Source organism: Lygodium microphyllum, chromosome 14 (assembly GCF_053477565.2).
Source record: "Lygodium microphyllum isolate KBCC chromosome 14, Lygodium_microphyllum_v1.1.10, whole genome shotgun sequence".
In the NCBI taxonomy this organism is placed as follows: Eukaryota; Viridiplantae; Streptophyta; class Polypodiopsida; order Schizaeales; family Lygodiaceae; genus Lygodium; species Lygodium microphyllum.
Window position 1 is genome coordinate 43,219,424 of NC_141148.1, and position 20,240 is coordinate 43,239,663.

The window sequence follows — 20,240 nt, forward strand, 5'->3', positions numbered from 1 at the left end:
CTATAATTCATAGGAGAAAAAGACGTGAAAAATCAAGGGTGTGTTTATAATTCATAGGAGAAAGACCAATGTGTTTTTATTAAAGCTCTTACCAGAGAAATTTGGCCAAAAACAAGTTTGTTTTGATATCATTAATTCAGGAAAATTTTCACATGAAGTCCAAGTTGAAGACCCCTAACAAGCACCCACCACCAGTTAAACTAATCAAACTAAAGGCCTTCATAAATACCAGCTTCTACCTATGTTGAAATTACACAAACTGGCCATCATGCCTTAAGGTCCTCCTTTCCCCTATTTGCAGCACAGAAACATTTGTGTGCCAAAAAAAACGTTTAGCATATAGAATTGAATGAAAGTCGCTTGGATAAGGCTTCTATTATTATCAAAACTAGCAGAAGCTACCACTGATGTTAGTGTGAACTTTAAGTTGCATTTGTAATCCTCACCTGCTGGTAAACCAAGACTAGCACCAGTAATAACAATGGAAGCTAACATTAAGCAGTTCTAAAAGCAAGGGAGAAAGAGAGCAGTAGGAACGCAGGGAGGGAGGGCCATGGCTAAGGCACAACTGCAGAAGTGAAATCCACACTTTCTGATCACAAGTCATTGAAGGAAGTTGAATAAGCTTTTAATGAAATTGAGCTTCGAGATGCCTTCTTACAATCAAGTTACAGTTACCCGCAAACCATTGGTGATTCATGTCCACTTACCAACTCTGACTCTAGCTTCTGAATATTACGCCAGGATATGTGCCTTGAACCTCATTACTTGGCCACTGTTAGGGGCAATTATCTGGTCTCTGTCCTACCCCAACTGCCAATCAAGGTTGTGATATTCCATATTGCTAGAGCAGCCTTTCCTTGGATCCAAATTAGAATGCTAACAGTGCAGCTGACAGTGACCATCCTGTAATGGAACAGCGCAGAATGTACAGCTTGAAATGGGCTTTGTCATAATATCACAGCTCCATGTAATGAGAGGTTAACAGGCTCATCAATTCTTAAACTGCTATTACAGCATCTGCCTGTTGCCTGAGCATCTCAGCACGTTTGCTCTTTCTCATGGCTTCTACCAACCATGAAATACCATCTCTGATGCCTGACCTGCAACACTCAAAAACTGACTGCAAATCAAGCCAGTGTATACTTCCTTATGCCACCAAAATAAAAAGAAAGAAACCATATCCTCATACCCATCATAAGCAGAAACTGACTGGAACAAATGTGGGTGATCATTCAATTCTTTGATATCAAAATATCTGGATATATCATCAGCTGAAACTGCCTCCGGCAGATCCTGCATTCACACCCAAAAAAAAACATCACAAACCTCATAAATCATCTTTCCCCACTCTCTCTCTCTCTCTCTCTCTCTCTCTCTCTCTCTCTCTCTGCGCATGTACAGCATTTTGATGCTCGCACATACCCTTTGGTCAAACAGTTTCAATGTAACCAGAGTTTCCAAAACAGGAGGTTTGATATGGGTTTTAAACATAGTAAACCCTTCCTTACAAGTTCAGAAACAACAGGAGACAAGTTTCGTACAAACCAGAATAAATAAAAAGAAGTTAGCATGCAAATTGGAATATGTCAATACATTGTGATCACTATTACGAAGTTTCCACCATATACTATGACTAAAAGGAAAGCTAAGCCTCATCCTAACTTTTGAACATTACATGGGCTCAACTCTTTTGCCTCTGGAAAGCCAGGTTTCTTTTCCTTCATCAGAAATTCAAGTTTGCTTGAAATGTGTTTCATAAGTATGAGACGCTTATTTACAAAATGTTTGAATGTTTCAAAACTTTAAGAAACAGGTTTCTATACAACACTGGTCAAACTTATGATCTGGGGTTCACAAAAAAGGACGAGCAGCCTGTAGCCTTCGAAATGTGAACATATAATGAAGTTAGACAAACTTGCTTCAAATACAGGTAATACCTGTGTTGATATTATTGCAGACAGGAATCCTGATTGCTTGCCATTCCAAGCAAAGGAAAGACGGAATTAAGATTCTGCCACTTCGATAGTTAATCCAAATTTAGCTCTCTTTGCTTAGTACATGAACCATAAAAATAATGAGTGCATCATGGAGTCTAAAGGCAGCCTCAAAGAGTCCTTTCTACTTTATTCTGATTATCCTTCTGAAGGCCAAACTGGTCAGGTGGGCCCAACGCACAGGTTGAAACTTCAAACCTAGATGGTCCTTCAACATCCCACATATATGTACGCCCACAAATCAGGATAAATGGGTTCAAGCTCACACTCACATGCCTCTTGATGAAAGGCTAAATGCAGAAAAGCTCTAACACCATGATGGGAGGTGTGTGCACAGCACAAGAGAGAGAAATTGATGAGCAGTGTTGGAGCACGCGGGTAGCGGAAGCGTGAAGATTTGCAGCAGAGGAAGTGAACAGGTGAGTGAGAGTGAGAGTAAGAGTGACGAACAGATTTGGGTGTACCAACAATGTGTTGGTACACAAAGCACGCGGGTAGCGGAAGCGTGAAGATTTGCAGCAGAGGAAGTGAACAGGTGAGTGAGAGTGAGAGTAAGAGTGACGAACAGATTTGGGTGTACCAACAATGTGTTGGTACACAAAGAATAAAATGTATTTATACTTAGGGCCTGTAAGGGTGCATTCACATGTACAACATAATACACGTGTAAAATACACGGAGGTGAATAAAGGACCTTTACATCCCAACAACCTCCCACTTAAAGGTCCGGAGTAAACCTTTAACCAACTCCCACTAGTCCTATGCAATGCTCATGCTGAGCCTTGCCTAGACTTTTAGTGAGAACATCTGCAGGGTTGTCCTGTGTCTTGATCTTGGTCAATGTGATTAGACCATCCTCCAGAATCTGTCTGATAAAGTGATATCGCACATCAATATGCTTTGTGCGTGAATGATACATGGCATTTTTAGCCAGATACACAGCACTCTGGCTATAACATCCCAACACTGGAGTACTCATAGACATGCCGAGATCCTCTGCGAGTCTGCTCAACCATATAGCTTCCTTAGAAGCTTCAGTAGCTGATATGTATTCAGCTTTAGTAGTACTCAGTGCGACAATGTTTTGCAACCTGGAGCACCAAGAGACGGCCCCTCCAGCAACTGTAAAGACATACCCGCTAGTGGACCTGCGAGTGTCTAAGTCACCTGCCATGTCTGCATCACAATAACCCTGCAAATTAAGTGCACCCTGCCCATAGCAAATACACTTTCTTTGTGTACCCTTCAGATATCTAAGAATACTCTTGACAACCTCCCAATGTGATATGCCAGGATTTGACATAAACCTGCTGACAACTCCCACAACATGAGCAATGTCTGGACGAGTAGCTACCATAGCATACATAAGAGAGCCACAAGCTGATGCATAAGGGACTCCCTTCATAGCATTGGCTTCCATGTCATCTTTTGGGCTGTTGGCTTTACTAAGCTTGAGGTATGGAGGTAAGGGTACTCCGAGAGGCTTAGCTTCAGCCATGTTAAATCTGTCCAGTACCTTTTCAATGTACTTTTCTTGAGATAAGAACAGCAATTTCTGCGTTCTATCCCTACGAATTCTCATACCCAATATATGCTTTGCATTCCCCAAATCTTTCATGGAAAAAGCCGATTTCAGCTGATCTTTGAGAGCATCCAAGCTAGTCTTTCTCTTCCCAGCTAGCAACATATCATCCACATATAAAACAAGTATGATAGGGCTGCCATCTGTATCCTTTTTCATATACAAACAATGATCTGCATGGCTGCGTGTAAACCCATGAGAGAGCATAAAAGTGTCAAACTTTTTGTACCACTGCCGTGGTGCTTGTTTCAGCCCATATAAGCTGCGTTTTAGTTTACACACCAACTGCTCTTTTCCAGGAACTACAAAACCCTCAGGCTGTTTCATGTAGATCTCCTCATCAATGTCACCATGCACAAAAGCTGTTTTCACATCCATTTGGTACAGCTCTAAATCCAATACAGCAATGAGAGCAAAAAGCACACGTAGTGTGGTCATCTTCACGACAGGTGAGAAGACCTCCTGGAAGTCAATCCCTTCCTTCTGTGCATACCCTTTGGCAACCAATCTTGCCTTGTACTTGGGTTTCCCATCAACTGTCTTTACTTTGTAAACCCATTTGTTTGGAAGAGGCTTTCTTCCTTTGCGCAACGACACAAGATCCCAAGTATCATTAGCATACAGAGATTTAATCTCTTCCTGCATAGCTAGCTCCCACTTATTGCTGAATTTGCATGACTTAGCCTCTTTATATGTCAGAGGCTCACCCTCATCAGTAAGTATCACATAATGCAAAGAGGGGTCATACCTATGTGGCTGCCTTCTTGGGCGTGTAGACCTGCGTACCCAATGATCTACATTCTCAGGAATCAGATCTACATCTGGAGGCATGTTATTTTCAGCATTTATTGGCTGCTGTAAGCCATTTTCAGCATGCTGTTCATGCTGTACAGCACCTTCATTTTCATTTCCAACACCTGCATTTTCATAATCAGCAAGTCTATCTTGCTGTCCATGACCTCCCTGTGCTTCTATTTGCTGTCCATCATCATCTGGCTCAAAGATAACCGGCTGATCATCAGTTTCAGCCTGTGGTACAGCACCATGAGGCTCATCATTTGAAGTAATAGGTGGCTGCGAATTCTGAAATTTGACCTTTTTCATGTCTTCATCAGAGGCTAAAGTACTTTTCAGCAACTTTGCCTCATTAAACACAACATTACGGCTGCGAACAATTTTCTTGGACTCAGGTAGCCACACTCTATAGTCAAATTCACCCTCATCACCATAGCCCATGAAAATGCCTTTGGTGGATTTCGGGTCAAGTTTATTCCTCAGCTCATTTCTAACATGCACAAAAGCATCACAGCCAAATATTCGTAAATGGTCATATGAGGCCGGTTTGCCAGACCAAACCTCCTCAGGAATGCCATTATTTAGGGACCTGTTTGGAGAGCGGTTGCAAATGTGAACCGCGGTTTTAAGTGCCTCTCCCCAAAATTCATGAGGGAGATTAGCAGTGGACAACATGCACCGCACTCTCTCACATAGAGTCCTATTGTATCTTTCAGCCACACCATTTGAAGAAGGGCTGTAAGGGGCTGTAAGCTCCGGAGCCTCTTGATCCCATGCAAGTCACAAAAGGACTTAAATTCATTAGACGTGAACTCACCCCCATTATCAGTTCTCAAGCATTTCAACTTTCTACCTGTCTGAGTGGTCACGAATGCATGAAAAGTTTTAAAAACAGCAAACACTTCACTTTTCTTTTTTAACAAATAAACCCAAATCTTCCTGGAACAATCATCAATAAAAGAGGCAAAGTATGCAGCACCACCCAACGATTTCAAAGGCATGCTACATACATCAGAATGCACTAAGTCCAATACATTTGACTTACGGGAGACACCAGAGTAAAATGAATTTTTCATTTGCTTTCCAAACTGACAGTCATTACAAAAATCAAGTTTAGAGCCTTTTCCATCAATCCTCTTCAAAGAGGTAAGAACATCAAGACCTTTCTGGCTCATATGGCCTAATCTCTTATGCCATAACTCCAAATGACAGCCAATTTCAGCAACTGCAAGAAACTTGCCATTCAAAGCTTTACAGTGCAGACAATACAGAGTGCCCTTCTTGGTTCCTTTAGCAATCAGTATGGAACCCCTTTTTAATTTCCACAAACCACCACCAAACAGTGTGGTGTAGCCATGCAAGTCAAGCTATCCAACAGATAGTAAACTCTTCTTGATGCCAGGCACATATCTAACATCTTTCAACACAAGTTCCTGCCCATTATCCAAAGACAAGTGTATGGTGCCAATCCCATCAATGCTGCAAGCATGATTATTTTCAAGGTAAACCTTGCCATAACAGCCTGCATCAAAAGTAGCAAAACACTCCAAGCATGGAGTCACATGGAAAGAGGCACGAGAGTCTACAATCCAAGTCTGAGTGACACCATCATCAACTGACAAAAGTGCATCAATCACATCAGCCTTGGTGATCTGCATATCCTGCATGTGACATACAAGGGCATCATAATCCACTGCACATAATACATCAGCCTCTGCATCTGAGAGCTCCTCTATGACAACACTAGAGGCCACATTGGCCTTTTCCTTGCCTTTACCTGCCTCAAATGCATCTGTCTTTTCCTCTTTCTTCTTTTTGTCTCCTGCATTCTTCTTTCTCTCTTGTTCCTTCTTGTAATACCTGCAATCAGGTTTCTTGTGGCCATTCCGACCACACTGATAGCATGTAACATCACTCTTTTCTTTTCCTTTGCTCTTGCTCCTGCTTCTTTGTCCAGCATTTGCATTTTTCTTTTCAGCCCTGCCTCTAACATTATAAGCTGAGTTGCTGCCTTCTCCACTAGACTTACGTCTAATTTCTTCATTTAAGATCAAACCCCTCACACCATCATATGTGAGATTGGGATTATTGCTGAGAGAAACAACCAAGGTCTCCCAAGAGTCAGGCAATGTCATGATCAAAAAGATCGCCCTCAACTTATCATCAAAATCCAAACTTGCATCCTTGAGCTGATTTAAAATGCCAGTAAATGCACTTAAGTGCTCAGCTGCAGGCTTGGACTCATCCAGCCGCATATTCACCAACTTGCGCATTAAATGCACCTGATTAACAGGTGTGGTGATCTCATAGGTAGTCTTTAACTTCTCCCATATTGCATGACCAGTGTCCAAACCCTTAATGTCTGTCAAAATGTCATCAGTGACACCCATCTTTATATAAGCCGCAGCCCTTTTATTGACTTTGACCCAATCCGCCTCAATCATTTGTGCGGGTTTATCCATTTGCAAAGCATCCTCACAATCCTTTAAGAACAGTATGCCCTGCATACGATCTTTCCAAAGATCAAAGCCCTGACCATCAAATCGCTTGATTTCCATCAAACTTTTAATGTCAGAACTGGAAGAAGTTGCAGCCATTTTATCATAAGTACAAGTGTAAAAGCACTGAACTGCAAGAGCACAAGCTAAATCAGCAAATACACTGCTGTTCTTGCATAACCAGCAATAATCCTCTGCTGTTTTGACATAAACCAGCCACCACTGCACACTGCACAGGTAAATAATGCAGAAATTTATCAAATTCTGCACAAAATCCCAAATTTCCAGGTCCAAATGTGCGCAAATGTCAGCCAAACTGACTCAGCTGAGCAGAATTACATCAATACATGAAAAGCCCCAATTTTTCTTGGTCCAATGCCAAGAAATTTTACTCGGATGAGCAAAATTCCAACAAATTTTGAAAAATCCCCAAATTAATTGAGGTCAATGCGCACAATGTCTGCAATTTCTGACACAGATGTCACTGTCAAGTATAAACAGCATCAAATTTGGGAAAAGCCCCAAATTTCCAGGTTCAAATTTGACCAAATCTGAGAATTGTGCTTATGCGCGTGAACTCTCGTCAGTGGCAAAGGGGTTGCTTGCAGTAAACCTTAGAAAATTTTTAAAAATTTCTGGAAGAAAAATGTATCGAACTGCAGCCGTTGACCTGCGCTGCCCGTCAGATGCCACGCAGCCTTGCGTGAGCTGTCGCCTGCTCAAAAACATGACGAAACTGCATCACGTGACCTGTGCAACCTGCGCCTGGCTGCTCGTGACCTGCGTTGACTTGTACAGCCTGCGCCTGGCTGCTCGTGACCTGTTCGACTGCCTGCCTGGTCAAAAATTGACCTGTCGCCTGTCTATCAGGCTGTCGCTGCACAAAACGTGACCTGCAACACTGTCGCCTAACTGTCCAGCACATACACATGCCTGGAAGCAGTGACGACCTGACCTGTATGAGTGACGACTTACTGATTTCTCGCGAGCGAAGAGCTGGTGATGTCTCACGCGGACTTCGAGGAGCACGAGCACCTGAACCTCAGCTCTGATACCAGATGTTGGAGCACGCAGGTAGCGGAAGCGTGAAGATTTGCAGCAGAGGAAGTGAACAGGTGAGTGAGAGTGAGAGTAAGAGTGACGAACAGATTTGGGTGTACCAACAATGTGTTGATACACAAAGAATAAAATGTATTTATACTTAGGGCCCGTAAGGGTGCATTCACATGTACAACATAATACACGTGTAAAATACACGGAGGTGAATAAAGGACCTTTACATCCCAACAAAGCAGTAAACGTACAATAGATGAGTGTATAGTATATACAAGTGGGTGTGCTATAAATGGGGCAAAAAGTGGGATATCACTCAATACAGGCAGACAGCAACCAACAAAGACTTATCAGATGTATATTTGTTTCCAAGAACTCCACAATGTTATTGATAATTAATGATAATAGCCAAAACATTCATGATTGGTGTGCAGCATGCTTTAGCAGATGATACAACATAATAAGTGGAGAAAAAAAAGAAATCAGAAACTCGACAAGCTAATCAAACAAAACCAACAAGTTGGGGATTATAAATATCCACATGTTTAAATAGTAACTTAATGGAAAAAGCAACCCAAACCCACCATGACAAGGACACTTTCTACTGCTCATTAGCTGGATCATATTGGAAAACATCAGCAGGATTGAAAGCAGTTACTGTTTGAAACAAATTCCTCTTTGATAAGCCATACCTGCTTGTTTGCAAAAATCAAAAATGGTGCTCCTCGTAAATCTTGATGCCTGAGTACTTTCTCTGCATGATTAAGATCATGAAATTGTAAACAAACTAGAGGATTATCTCATGGTAAGCAAAAGTTTTATACAAACAAAACAGTTTGCTCATGAAATCCGAAAGCCTCTCATGCCACAGTCTAACATAGAACTCTTATCAAATTCTTAGAAGGCTGGCTGTCCATACCTAAGGCAGACTTGGCATCCTGAAATCGTGGCTGACAAGCAGCATCAACAACATAAATCACACCATGGGCTTCCTCAAAATACTTCTCCCAAATTGTGCGTAAGCCTATCTGAGAAAGCACTGATCATTCAATGGGCTACAAATGAACAATTTAATAGGAAAATTTTCCAACAAATATTTGAAGGCATAACAAACTATGATAAAGATCAAGCCATTATGGATATTAGCACATTGCCTATTACACTTGTACACACCTTTATACATGTCAAATGAAACTAAATTAAGCATATGCCTACCTTTGTACACATTCCATTGTATTGTTTGAGAATCTATTCCAGGGTTTTGATGGCTCTGTCTTAGTTTTGCATAGGCTTCAAGCTAGACATTCTATGGTCAAGTGTAATTTCACAAGAAAAAAACAGCAGACATTTCGCCAAAAAAACCTTCAAAAGCTAATTTTCGATGCAAAAAGTGTGGGCATTCATACATTCCATTAAGCATTCCATTAATTTATGATAAGTAAAGACTAGATTCATACATTCCATTAAGCATTCCAAGAAGCCTATCCCAAATGTATTTCCTTGCAAATCTAGCATAGCTGGCTGAAAACCAGCAGCATATTTTTCAAGCATTCCATGACTACCCGAAGCATTTCCAGCCATGGTCTGGAATTGCCAGAGTAAGTTGGCTATATTGAAGGTTGTGGAATAGTTAGCTGTCCAATATTTGAATGCTGAAAGTTACTTTGTACATGCAACCTCGCAGATTGCTCATAACCCAATTGTCAAAACAGAGCTCCCTATGTTTTTGGCATACCAACAGTCAGTCCCTTGAAAGGCATAGGTAGAGATGGCTGCCCATGAGCCTCACCAGGCTATTTTAACTGCGAATGTTTCTCTTTCTTCTTAGGCATAGAAGGAACTTGCAAAGACTCGGCAAACTGAGGATTGCAAGGGAGCTGTGTTAGAGTACCCACTAAACTAGCCAGCTTCACTATAAACAATGCATCCACTTCCCCTTCATGTTCAGCCTCTTTTGACTCAAAAACATACACTTCTAATGCATTTGCAACTTGTTGCCCTCTTCATTCTGGTCATCAATGGAACCACTATCACACCATAAGTGCCCAATGCTTGAGGATTCGTGTTCCTCACCCAAATCATTATTTCTGTGAGACATCTCTGCCAAATTCCCTTCGCTGAAATCTTGCACTGAAGACAACCACAAGCTCACCTTAAAAGGACTTGGTGAAGTCCCAGCACCAGAGCCATGAAACTAGCCTTCCATGAAACTAAAGGGAAGTAGTAACGTAAACTAGCAAAGCACAATGAACTGAATTGTAAATCAACAAACAGTTAACTCACAGCTGTTGTCCCAGGTGGCACAATGCTTTTCCAGCTGAATGCAGTCCTAATCAACTCAGATCGGCAAAAATATTGCCAAAACGAGAGAGAGAAGGTGGCACACAATCATGATCTTGTTAGCCTGCTCTATTTCATTCTCAGTCTGTCATCTCCTGGTTGTGAGCTCCTGTCAGAGTCTGGCAGATGACAGAGGAGCTCTATCAATTTATGCTGATTTTTGTGGGCATTCCCTTCTTGGGTTGCAGTCAGCCTTTATTGGCTGCCTTTTGGTGCAATCGGCCAAATTTGGGCCAGTCGGCCAGTTTTGGGGCTGGGGGGCTATTTATAGCAGCCCCCCCATCAGTCCTACACACTGTTTTGCAGATTCAGCACACACTCCCTCCTCTCCCACTCCAGCATTGGTGCTGCCATTGTTTCCAGCCTGATCTGGTGCCCTCACTAACGCTTCGGGCTACGTGCAGGGACTGATCAGTCCATTTCAGAGTATTCAGCATCCATTTCAGTCAGTGCAGATCTTCTTCCTTCATTCTCTGCTTTCTCTCTGTCTCTCCTCTGTGTTCGTGTTTTCTTCTTCCGTTGCGCACTCTCACATGGTATCAGAGCCTAACTGAGAGCACAGAGGAGAGCTTCCATTGCAGAGGAGGACACCATCAAGTGCAGCCTTTCTTCCCTCCTTTCCAGCCCTTGGCGGTGCTGTCCAGGCTGAAACGCAGCCTTCCATACCTGCGTTTTGTTGTTTTGCAGCATTAGGAGGAGTAGGCGACAGTTTTCTAGGTGTTTGCAGCCTGCGTTTGCATCAAATGCAGCCAACAAGAGGTGGTCAACATCAGCAGAGGAGAAGGCGTCATCATCTGGAGGATAGGCAACTGTTTTTTTCTCCAGGTGGCAGCATTTTCTCTCTCCTCTTGCAAGCGACGACATCTTCTGGGTCTTTTCTGACATAGACGGCTCCATCTTGACTGCCTGTTGGTTGCAGATTGTTTGGTGATTGCAGATATATACGAATATGTCTTATCACCAGTTCTTTGCTGATTCAGAGGACGAGGTCTCTATTCCTTCCTCTAAGAGACGGAGAGACTTTCGTGCTAGTTCACGCGACGACCGGAGGTCACCTAGCCCATTTGACCGAGATCCCTCTATTCCCCGTTCTCTCCATGTTTCACAGAAGGCTCGTTCTGCTGGCCTTCATATGCCCTCCATGGCACCTTCTATACAAGTGCCCGTACTCCCTTCTTTGCCCAAAGAAGACCGACTTGATGGTTCCAACTACTCGCTTTGGTCGTGTAAGGTGGAGTGTATCCTTGATACCTTTGATCTTTGGGAGTTTGTTACCCACCCTATTTCCCGTCCAGTGGAGGATCCCACCGTTGGATCATCGATGGATCGTGCGGCCTTATGGGATCGGCTCAACTCACGAGCTCGATCTTTCCTCTTTATGAGCTTACAGAATTCTGTCCTAGTGCATGTGCACAGGTTGCGGAAAGCAGCAGAATTGTGGACAAAGCTTGCTTCTTTGTACCATCAGAAGACTTTTGTCCATCGGATTACTCTCGAGAGGAAATTACGGATGCTCGTTGTTGATGATTCTTCTTCCATGAAGAATCATATCAACAGGTTGGAGGACATGAGGGATGAGCTTGCGTCCCTTGACAGGATGATCTCTTCCGAGGATATGGCAGATTCAGCACACACTCCCTCCTCTCCCACTCCGGCATTGGTGCTACCATTGTTTCCAGCCTGATCTGGTGCCCTCACTAACACTTCAGGCTGCGTGCAGGGACTGATCAGTCCATTTCAGAGTATTCAGCATCCATTTCAGTCAGTGCAGATCTTCTTCCTTCATTCTCTGCTTTCTCTCTGTCTCTCCTCTGTGTTCGTGTTTTCTTCTTTTGTTTCGCACTCTCACAGATCTATCCAAATCAGTATACTGTCCCAAAGAACGGAAGGAAAAATGTCATGCAGCTATTCCTCATCATCAGCAACACAATGCTGTCTTAAGTGGCATGATGCTGTTCATGATGTATTCATTGATGATCATGATGCTGGTTGTGGAGGTCATGCTGTTCCTCAGCTCTCCACAGCCAGGAATCACCTCTCCTGCTTTAGAATGTGCTTCTCTCAGCTTGCATGCAGCCCAAAATGGCTATCCTAGCTTGCATGCTGTCTCAAATAGGAAGCACCTTATGAAAATGGCAACTTTCACTTTCCAATCAGGTATGCAAAAGTCCCATGCTGATTTTTTTATATCAAATTATTATTGGGCTGCCCAAATGCCCAAACTATAAAATGTGTTCCTACCCAAACTTCTGCATTAATATTCTAACCACTCTTTTGACCATTAAATTGAAAGTTTCACATGCTAAACTTGGCAATCATCCTATCTTTCAGCAATTATAAATTCCAATGTCTCGCCGTGTCTTACATTGCTAATGCAATGTTCATCATACCCAAAGCTGCGAGCAAATTCACATGCTCATGATAGACACTCAAGAAGGAGCCGAGGGAAAACATTCCTCACAATGTGAGGAGAGATTGAGAGATGCCCTTACCAACACTTCCCATAGCCCCCCCAATGCTAGAAGACGTCCCCCTTTTTATAAGGTGGAAAAGACCACATTCACCACAATTGTGTTGCTCACCAAGACATAAATTCTCCAGTATATGAATCTATGACCACCAATAAGCCCCCTCTAAACTCAAGTATATACACTTACGCCAGCCTTGCATACTGACATCTTCCCATTGCACTTTGCACTACTCATTCCTCAGAATGTGTGCCAAAAATTGAGGGCACCTACCAAAACATCACTTCCCATAGTCTCCCTTTGACTAGGTGAGAAGTAGCACCAAAAGAAGTCACCTTTTTGAATGGTGAAGCCATCATTCTATTGCTCACAAACAACTCAATCCTCCTGATATGGCCACTCTCTCGTGAGAAGTCCCATCTAAACACACTTACACCAGCCTTGCACACCTAGATCTTCCCTTTAAACTTGCATTGAGAATTCTTAGCAAAAATTAGGCTCCAAGTTCTTAGAAAGACAAAGAATCTCTGCAACAATATATCACCTTTGCCAATGCAGTAAACTAAGCTACCTAGTCCTCTTGCCCATGGTGGAAAGATGGTCCCTTTTTACTTCCTTCCGAAAAGTTTATTTCGATTCTCCACAATTAGGCTGTGGGTTTGAAGGTGGGCAATGGCACGGGAAGAAGATAGCCCCTCGTAGAGCACTTTCAAACCTAGCCAAACCTCTTGAGATATCTCCAAACACTAGATAGGGATTAGCTTAGATATAAGGCTCATCACAAGAGTAGCAAAAGCCTTCTTGTCCTCCTCCCAATCCAAAAGCCTCCCCAAGAACTCTTCTTGGCTCTTTAGGTCTCATCGGTTTCAATTTTGCACTTGAAACAAGCCAAGCCTTCAACTTCAGCTTCCAATCAAATAGTTAGTGTCATCTATAGACAACACCATGGAATTCATTATGCCACTCAATCCAAGCAGAAGGCCAATCAGTCCAAGCATTCAAACTAAAATAACACACTCATATTCTAGAATGGAAAAACCCTCAAAACACGACGACGCAAGAACAAGATCTATGCACTAAACATGCACATGCAAGCGCAAAGGGTGAATGAGTGTGTGGCATAAGCTAGAAAGCATCCACAACCATTATATTACCACAACTTAATCGTTTTTATGAAAATGTAGCCATGCTACTTAATTATCAGCCCAAGTTACAAGAGGACAATATGCATATAAATAGCACACCTCCTAATTTTTAAAATAAAGTTTTTAAGAAAATCAAAGTGTGGTCATCAAACAACTATCCAAACAATTATAACCATGCTCCACTAATGTCTTCATGAAAGTGTGTGTTAGGTGTCTAAGGATTGTTCTCCTAGAGAACCCTAAACCTGCAAATAGCTACACACGCACAAAGTAGTAAAAACACTGAAGGGGTGCACGCCTAGTCTACTTCCCTACCATGGCAAGCTCAAAAAAAGCATTGAGGTGGTGCATGATTGCTTGCTTCCTAAACATGATAGACTTAAATACATCTAGTCTATCTGAACAAAGTAGCAAAAACACTTAAGGGGTGCACGCCTAGTCTACTTCCCTACCATGGCAAGCTCAAAAAAAGCATTGAGGTGGTGCATGATTGCTTGCTTCCTAAACATGATAGACTTAAATACATCTAGTCTATCTGAACAAAGTAGTAAAAACACTGAAGGGGTGCATGCCTAGTCTACTTCCCTACCATGGCAAGCTCAAAAAAAGCATTGAGGTGGTGCATGATTGCTTGCTTCCTAAACATGATAGACTTAAATACATCTAGTCTATCTGAACAAGTAATAAATCATGCTTATTGAGATTTGTGTCAAGCGAAAGTTACCGTTGCAATAAAATGTCTTTTAATTTCAAACCATAGGATCATAGTATAAGATGTTGCAAATTCTAAGAAGAGGTTGGAAATTATAAAGATTCAAATTTTGCCTCCCAAAACTATCTATTGTGAACGTTGGCCACTAGTTGGACTATTGGATGCATCCATGTCATACTTTACTGTCAAGCAAAATGGTGAAAAATCTAAACTATTTGCATATTTAAGGTTTGATTCCCAAAACTATTTATTATGAACATTGACCACAAGTTGGACTGTTGGACACATCCTTTCACTGTCCCTAGCACATCCCATATATACGTTGGCCACTAGTTGGACTATTGGATGCATCCATGTCATGCTTTTAGTGTCAAGCAAAATAGTAAAAAATCTGAAGTATTTGCATATTCAAGGTTTGGCTCCCAAAACTATTTATTATGAACATTGACCACAAGTTGGACTGTTGGACGCATCCTTCACATCCCATATTATCAACAAGAGCTTTTGGATAGGCTAAGGACAATGACCTAGATTGTAGGACAACATGGATTGGTGCACAATAGTCCCAATGGACCGGGTGCACCTTTCAAATCAGGTATCGTGGGGTTTCACACCAACCCGACAACCTCATAGTATACTTTCACATTCAAAAATATAAACAAAAGTGATTGATCATTGTTGTGATGGACATTAACATTAGCACGTATTGTGAAGCTGGGAGATTTAAGCTTTTGTCAATGCAAAAATGGTTTTATTGTGAAATTGGACAGCATCAACACATTGGATGTATTTTCCTCTCAGATCATGCACATCAGCATATGCTGCTACACCTAGAGATCATCCAAACTTATGTGAAAGCTGCCTATGTACATGTCCACACTAGATCTTGGGAGTCTCCCACAAGGCAATGGGCACAACTCACCATGTGCCACCTTGATTCTTTACATGATAAAAGTGACTAGGCAAATGACTACCCTATCAGGGCATGACCATTATTGTGACCCCAGACCAGCACATCAATCAAATGCCCTAATTGTCAACCTCCAATGCCTTTGATTTAGTCCCTGTGTCAACTAAACCTTCACCATGGTATTTGTCGTACACACAATAGATATCATTCTTGCACATGCCATGTCCACTTCTTCTAAAAGCTCATTCCTAAGTTCAAAAGAAACTCGAGATAACCCTTCTAAAGGGTAGCTTATGTTGCCCGTGTAATGTCCTCCTCATATGTTCCCACCTTGTGATCTTGTACTCAAGACAATGTACTTTTCCATTTTCTATCACAAAATCCAAGAAAGAGCATTCTCTAGTTCATGTTGGACATACGTTAAAGAACTTCAAGATCTATAACTTCTTGAGGAGTAACCAATTGGTCGCATTTCCTTTACTCTAGTAACATGTAACGTTAATACTATTATAATCAATGATATTGAACAAAAAAGAAGTTCATGCAAATGCATATGAAGCACATAAATGGCAACACCGCATCACAATCTCCACCTAAGGGCATCAACAAACATACTCTCTTGTTCCAGCCTACTGTCCACTAGGTAACAATATTATGCACTACAAACTCTTATTTGCTTATAACTAATGAGTTACTTGATCCATAGGCCCTCCCGTAATGTTCCTCCTCACTGTTGGCACTAAATATTCACCAGACAATGCTAACCTCATTCTCTCCATATCTGTTATCACACCCAGTCATCAGTCACTGACTCAAAAACTTGTTGAAGTGCACTTTCCTGAAACCAAGACAAGAATTTGGAAAGTGAATATATTTCAAAACGAATCATGCATTGCAGTATGCTGCAAACAGCTCTTGAAATCTTGTCTCACTAAAATTTTCCCATCTATGTATAGTTAATCGGCCCCTGTTTCAGGCAGATTCTTGCTACAATTCATTCATCTAACATCACGGACTACTGCATGTAGATCTCACGATCTGAGGATGCAACTACAATGCAAGAAAGCAGTTGATAGTCTAGACAGAGACAATTCGACAACATTCAACATACCTGACCTCCCAAATCCCAGAAGATAAGCTTTGACTTATAAGCCTCGGCACGACCGATGTTCAGCCCGACGGTAGGGACAATACGGTCGGGAGGGAGGCCCTCGAGCTCAGAGTAAAGAGTCTTCAGTTTCTCTAGAAGAGTCTAAGCAAAAAACCAAAAAAGGTAAATATCATCAGATTCGAGGCACAAACAGAAACGCAAGCAGACAGAAAAACCGCAATAAATATTACCGTCTTGCCAGCCTTATCGATCCCGAGGATGAGAGCATGGAATTCGGCCTTGCTGAAGAGGTATTTCCAGAGGCCATACAGCAGGGAAAACATCCCTCTCTGATCTTCTACGTCTGTCGGTCTGGTTCTTATTGTCCTTAGATTCCCTTTGCGGATCGCGACGAGCTGGAGGAAGGCGATCCTTGCGTGCGATGCACCTCTGCTCTCATTGGCACGGCATTTCTGAGTGGTGTGCCGATCTGGGGACGGGAACTCCGAACGAAAGAGAGAGCTTGCGAGCGCATGGGAAGGACCTTTTGCGGGCAGACAAAGTTATCTGAACATCCTATGAAAAGCCAGTCCCCGCGCTGACCTAGCTCGCTATCTGGAGAGCCGATGGATTTGCAGACTAGTGTGTTACAATAGTATAACGCTAAAAGAGACTAACCCTAGGCTTCTAACCAGGTAAAGCTCGGTGCTGATCTCCTTTCCCACTATGATGTGGTATCGAACACACTAGAACCTTGGTTTTACCCAAGTCAATTGCGAGTCCACTATCCCGTGCGTAAGTATCCAAATGTCTTTGTAGCCCTTGTAGGGATCTGGCTGACAGAACATTGAACCACCACCAAAGATCAAGCTTAAATCCCCTTAGTCACAAAGTAGTCGAACAAGTACATCTAATGATGACCCCTACAACTTTGTCAAGCAATTCAAGTGAGTATGTGAAGCCAATGGTTGCAAGCCATCAAAGATTAGGGATGAGGCGTTATTACTTTCTCTATGCCAACAAAGTTTTGAGGAAGCAATCTAGTATGGTCACGAAAAACCATCAGAGGATGAAAATGAAGAAAGAGAAATAGAACACTATCTTAGACCCAAAAACCAGTAAGAACTCCAATCCATTGCAAGGGCCAAGACACCTCAAAGCAAGAGGAAGATCGAATAAGGTGAGTGCTCTAAACCAAAAACTCATACCGACAATTCAACACCTCTTGTAGCTCACAAATTTGAGCATAGGCAGCATCACAAATTTTATGGCCAAAACTTAGTGGTACACATGCATAGAGGGTGTGTCCACATTACAACTACTCTTCAATGAACATGAACAATTCTTCAATAATAGTAAACACAAAAATACTCTCATCCTCACATCGATACGGACAATTATTTAGGAACAATAAACATAGAAACATTCTCAACATCAAACATGATGGCCATAGCCTTCAACAAGGAACACCAAATTCTCCACCCCAAGCTCGCAAACTAAGACATCAGCATCGCAATCCTCTTGCAACTTCACTGTGTGTAGGCAAGTAGAACTCCTTAAATCACCTTTAGAGTGGCATTTCCCCAATACTCTTTCAACCTACAAGAACTTATGCTCCACAAGTTAATGCCACACCTCTACAAGCATAGTTGAAAGTACCAAACCTTCAATGTAAGCAACCTCAGCCACCACTAACTTCTCTTTTCTTCACCATCAAGCCAACTCCTGGCTTCAATTACCACAAAAAAGGAGTAGCAAACTCCTTTGCCTTCTCAACTTCACAAATACTTCCTCTCTCATCCATGCCAACTCCCATTTAAATTGCCTAGCTTCCTCAATAGCAACAACAAACCTTTCATTCACATCAATAGCACTAATAGTAATAACCCCAAATTCTTTGGTAGTATGGCATCTCAAAGCTCAAGTGCATGGCACTCAATGTCAATGTTTCCCATCTTAAGGTACTCGAGTGGGATGCACACAAGTGGTGGCTGGGCTTGGTATGAAGTGCCCTAGGCATGTGTAGTGTAGGCTACTCAAGCGCTTCTATGCTTGAGTCAAATGTTGTGATGAAGTGCCCTAGGCATGTGTAGTGTAGGCTATTCAAGCACTTCTATACCTACTAGCCACTTCTAGTGCATATGTAATGTTTGGATTTGTAGCAACCATAGCATATATCAAGCTTCCAACTATTGATCTATAATGAAGCTTGGCCATTTAAGCCTTCTACTCATTTGACTTAAGGTTGTCCACTTGGCTAAGTTTCAAATATGGAGGAAATGGAACATTGATAGCCTTCCCCCTCTCCGTATTGAAATGCTCTAGTACTTTCCCAATGTACTCTTTTTGAGACAAGTAAAGAATCTTCTTGTCTCTATCCACATAATGTGCATGCTAAGAAGATCAATCATTCCTCACATTTCATGCAACCTTTTCTTTAGTGCATCCACATCCATCATTGACTTCCTAGCAACACCTAGTATCTCCTCCACATAGAGAATCGAAATCACAAGGCTACAATCCATAGCCTTTCATGTATACAACTAGTAATTGGTCTCACTTCTAGTGTATCCTTGAGAACTCACAAAGGCTCCCTAGGATACTATTTCAAACCATACAAGCTTTTGTGGATCTTGCATACCAAGCATTCCTTGCACTCCACAACAAAAGCCCTCTTGTTGCTACATATACATACCATCATACATACCATCATGCAAATCTCTTAGCATTAAAATACACAGATTTAGAGAGTGTTGGCATGATGGTAGAGCTTGCAATCACATCCATCTCATCCAAAGCATCCCAATCCATGTTCTTGAGCTTTATACAAAACAATTTGATTGGTTTGATTTGCCTCTTTGTACCCATATATAATAATTTGCTCTTCCCAATATGAAAATTTCGTGCCATCAAGCTTTTCAATATTGAAGAATACATCTTGAAGTTCAAGAGGAAGCCATAGTCATCGTAGTTTGTGCAAATTAACAAATAATTTGTATAAGGTCAATTGCAAGTACAAAGAGACAAGTATGGCTCTAATTGGGTGTCACTACAAATGCCAAACCAATGGATAGTGCAACATTAAAAAATTTCAAATTTGATGCCAAAATGATGTCCAAGCACTCTCAATTCATAATGATACATTGTGAATTTTTCGGATTTTTTGGCTATTTTACATGCATAAACAACCCCCAAAAACAATTGCATATGAACAACCCTTTATGTCTCCAATACAACCTATTTGAAATCTACATTATGCCTCCAATACAACCTATTTGAAATCTACATTATGAAGATGAAATTGTCGAATTGGTTCGAAAAAATATCCATTTAGGCCTTCAAATAGTGTGAAAATTTTTACAACAACTAGTTCTCATAATAATCCTTTACTTTGTAGGGTGAATGAGGTCTTTCACAAAATGGTTTAAACTACTCCAACTCCAAAGTTTGAAGTGTGAACACAAACTTTAAAGTAATTCCAAGTCAAAAACCAATCTATGAAGCCTCCAATATAAATAGGGATTAACTTCAAAGGGTTGAGACCCTTAATAAAGGCTTAATAAGAAAAATTACCCATATCTCACAAGTTGAGAGTATGTTTTGTCATCATTTGAACATGTGGAGTGCATAGTTAACTCCTAGTCAATGGA

At 41.7% G+C, this 20,240-nt stretch overlaps 1 protein-coding gene across 1 annotated transcript; it reads right to left on the reverse strand.

Moving 5' to 3' along the window:
• Positions 1-345: 345 nt before the first annotated feature.
• On the reverse strand, positions 346-17,235 carry GB1 (GTP-binding protein 1). Its single transcript, XM_087692748.1, has 6 exons — positions 16,842-17,235; positions 16,612-16,752; positions 8,845-8,953; positions 8,618-8,679; positions 1,193-1,296; positions 346-1,103 (listed from the first exon to the last, which is right to left on the reverse strand). Exons 1-6 carry the CDS (start codon positions 16,932-16,934, stop codon positions 1,001-1,003), a joined length of 612 nt encoding a protein of 203 aa, XP_087548874.1. The 5' UTR covers positions 16,935-17,235; the 3' UTR covers positions 346-1,000.
• Between the last annotated feature and the right edge of the window lie 3,005 nt (positions 17,236-20,240).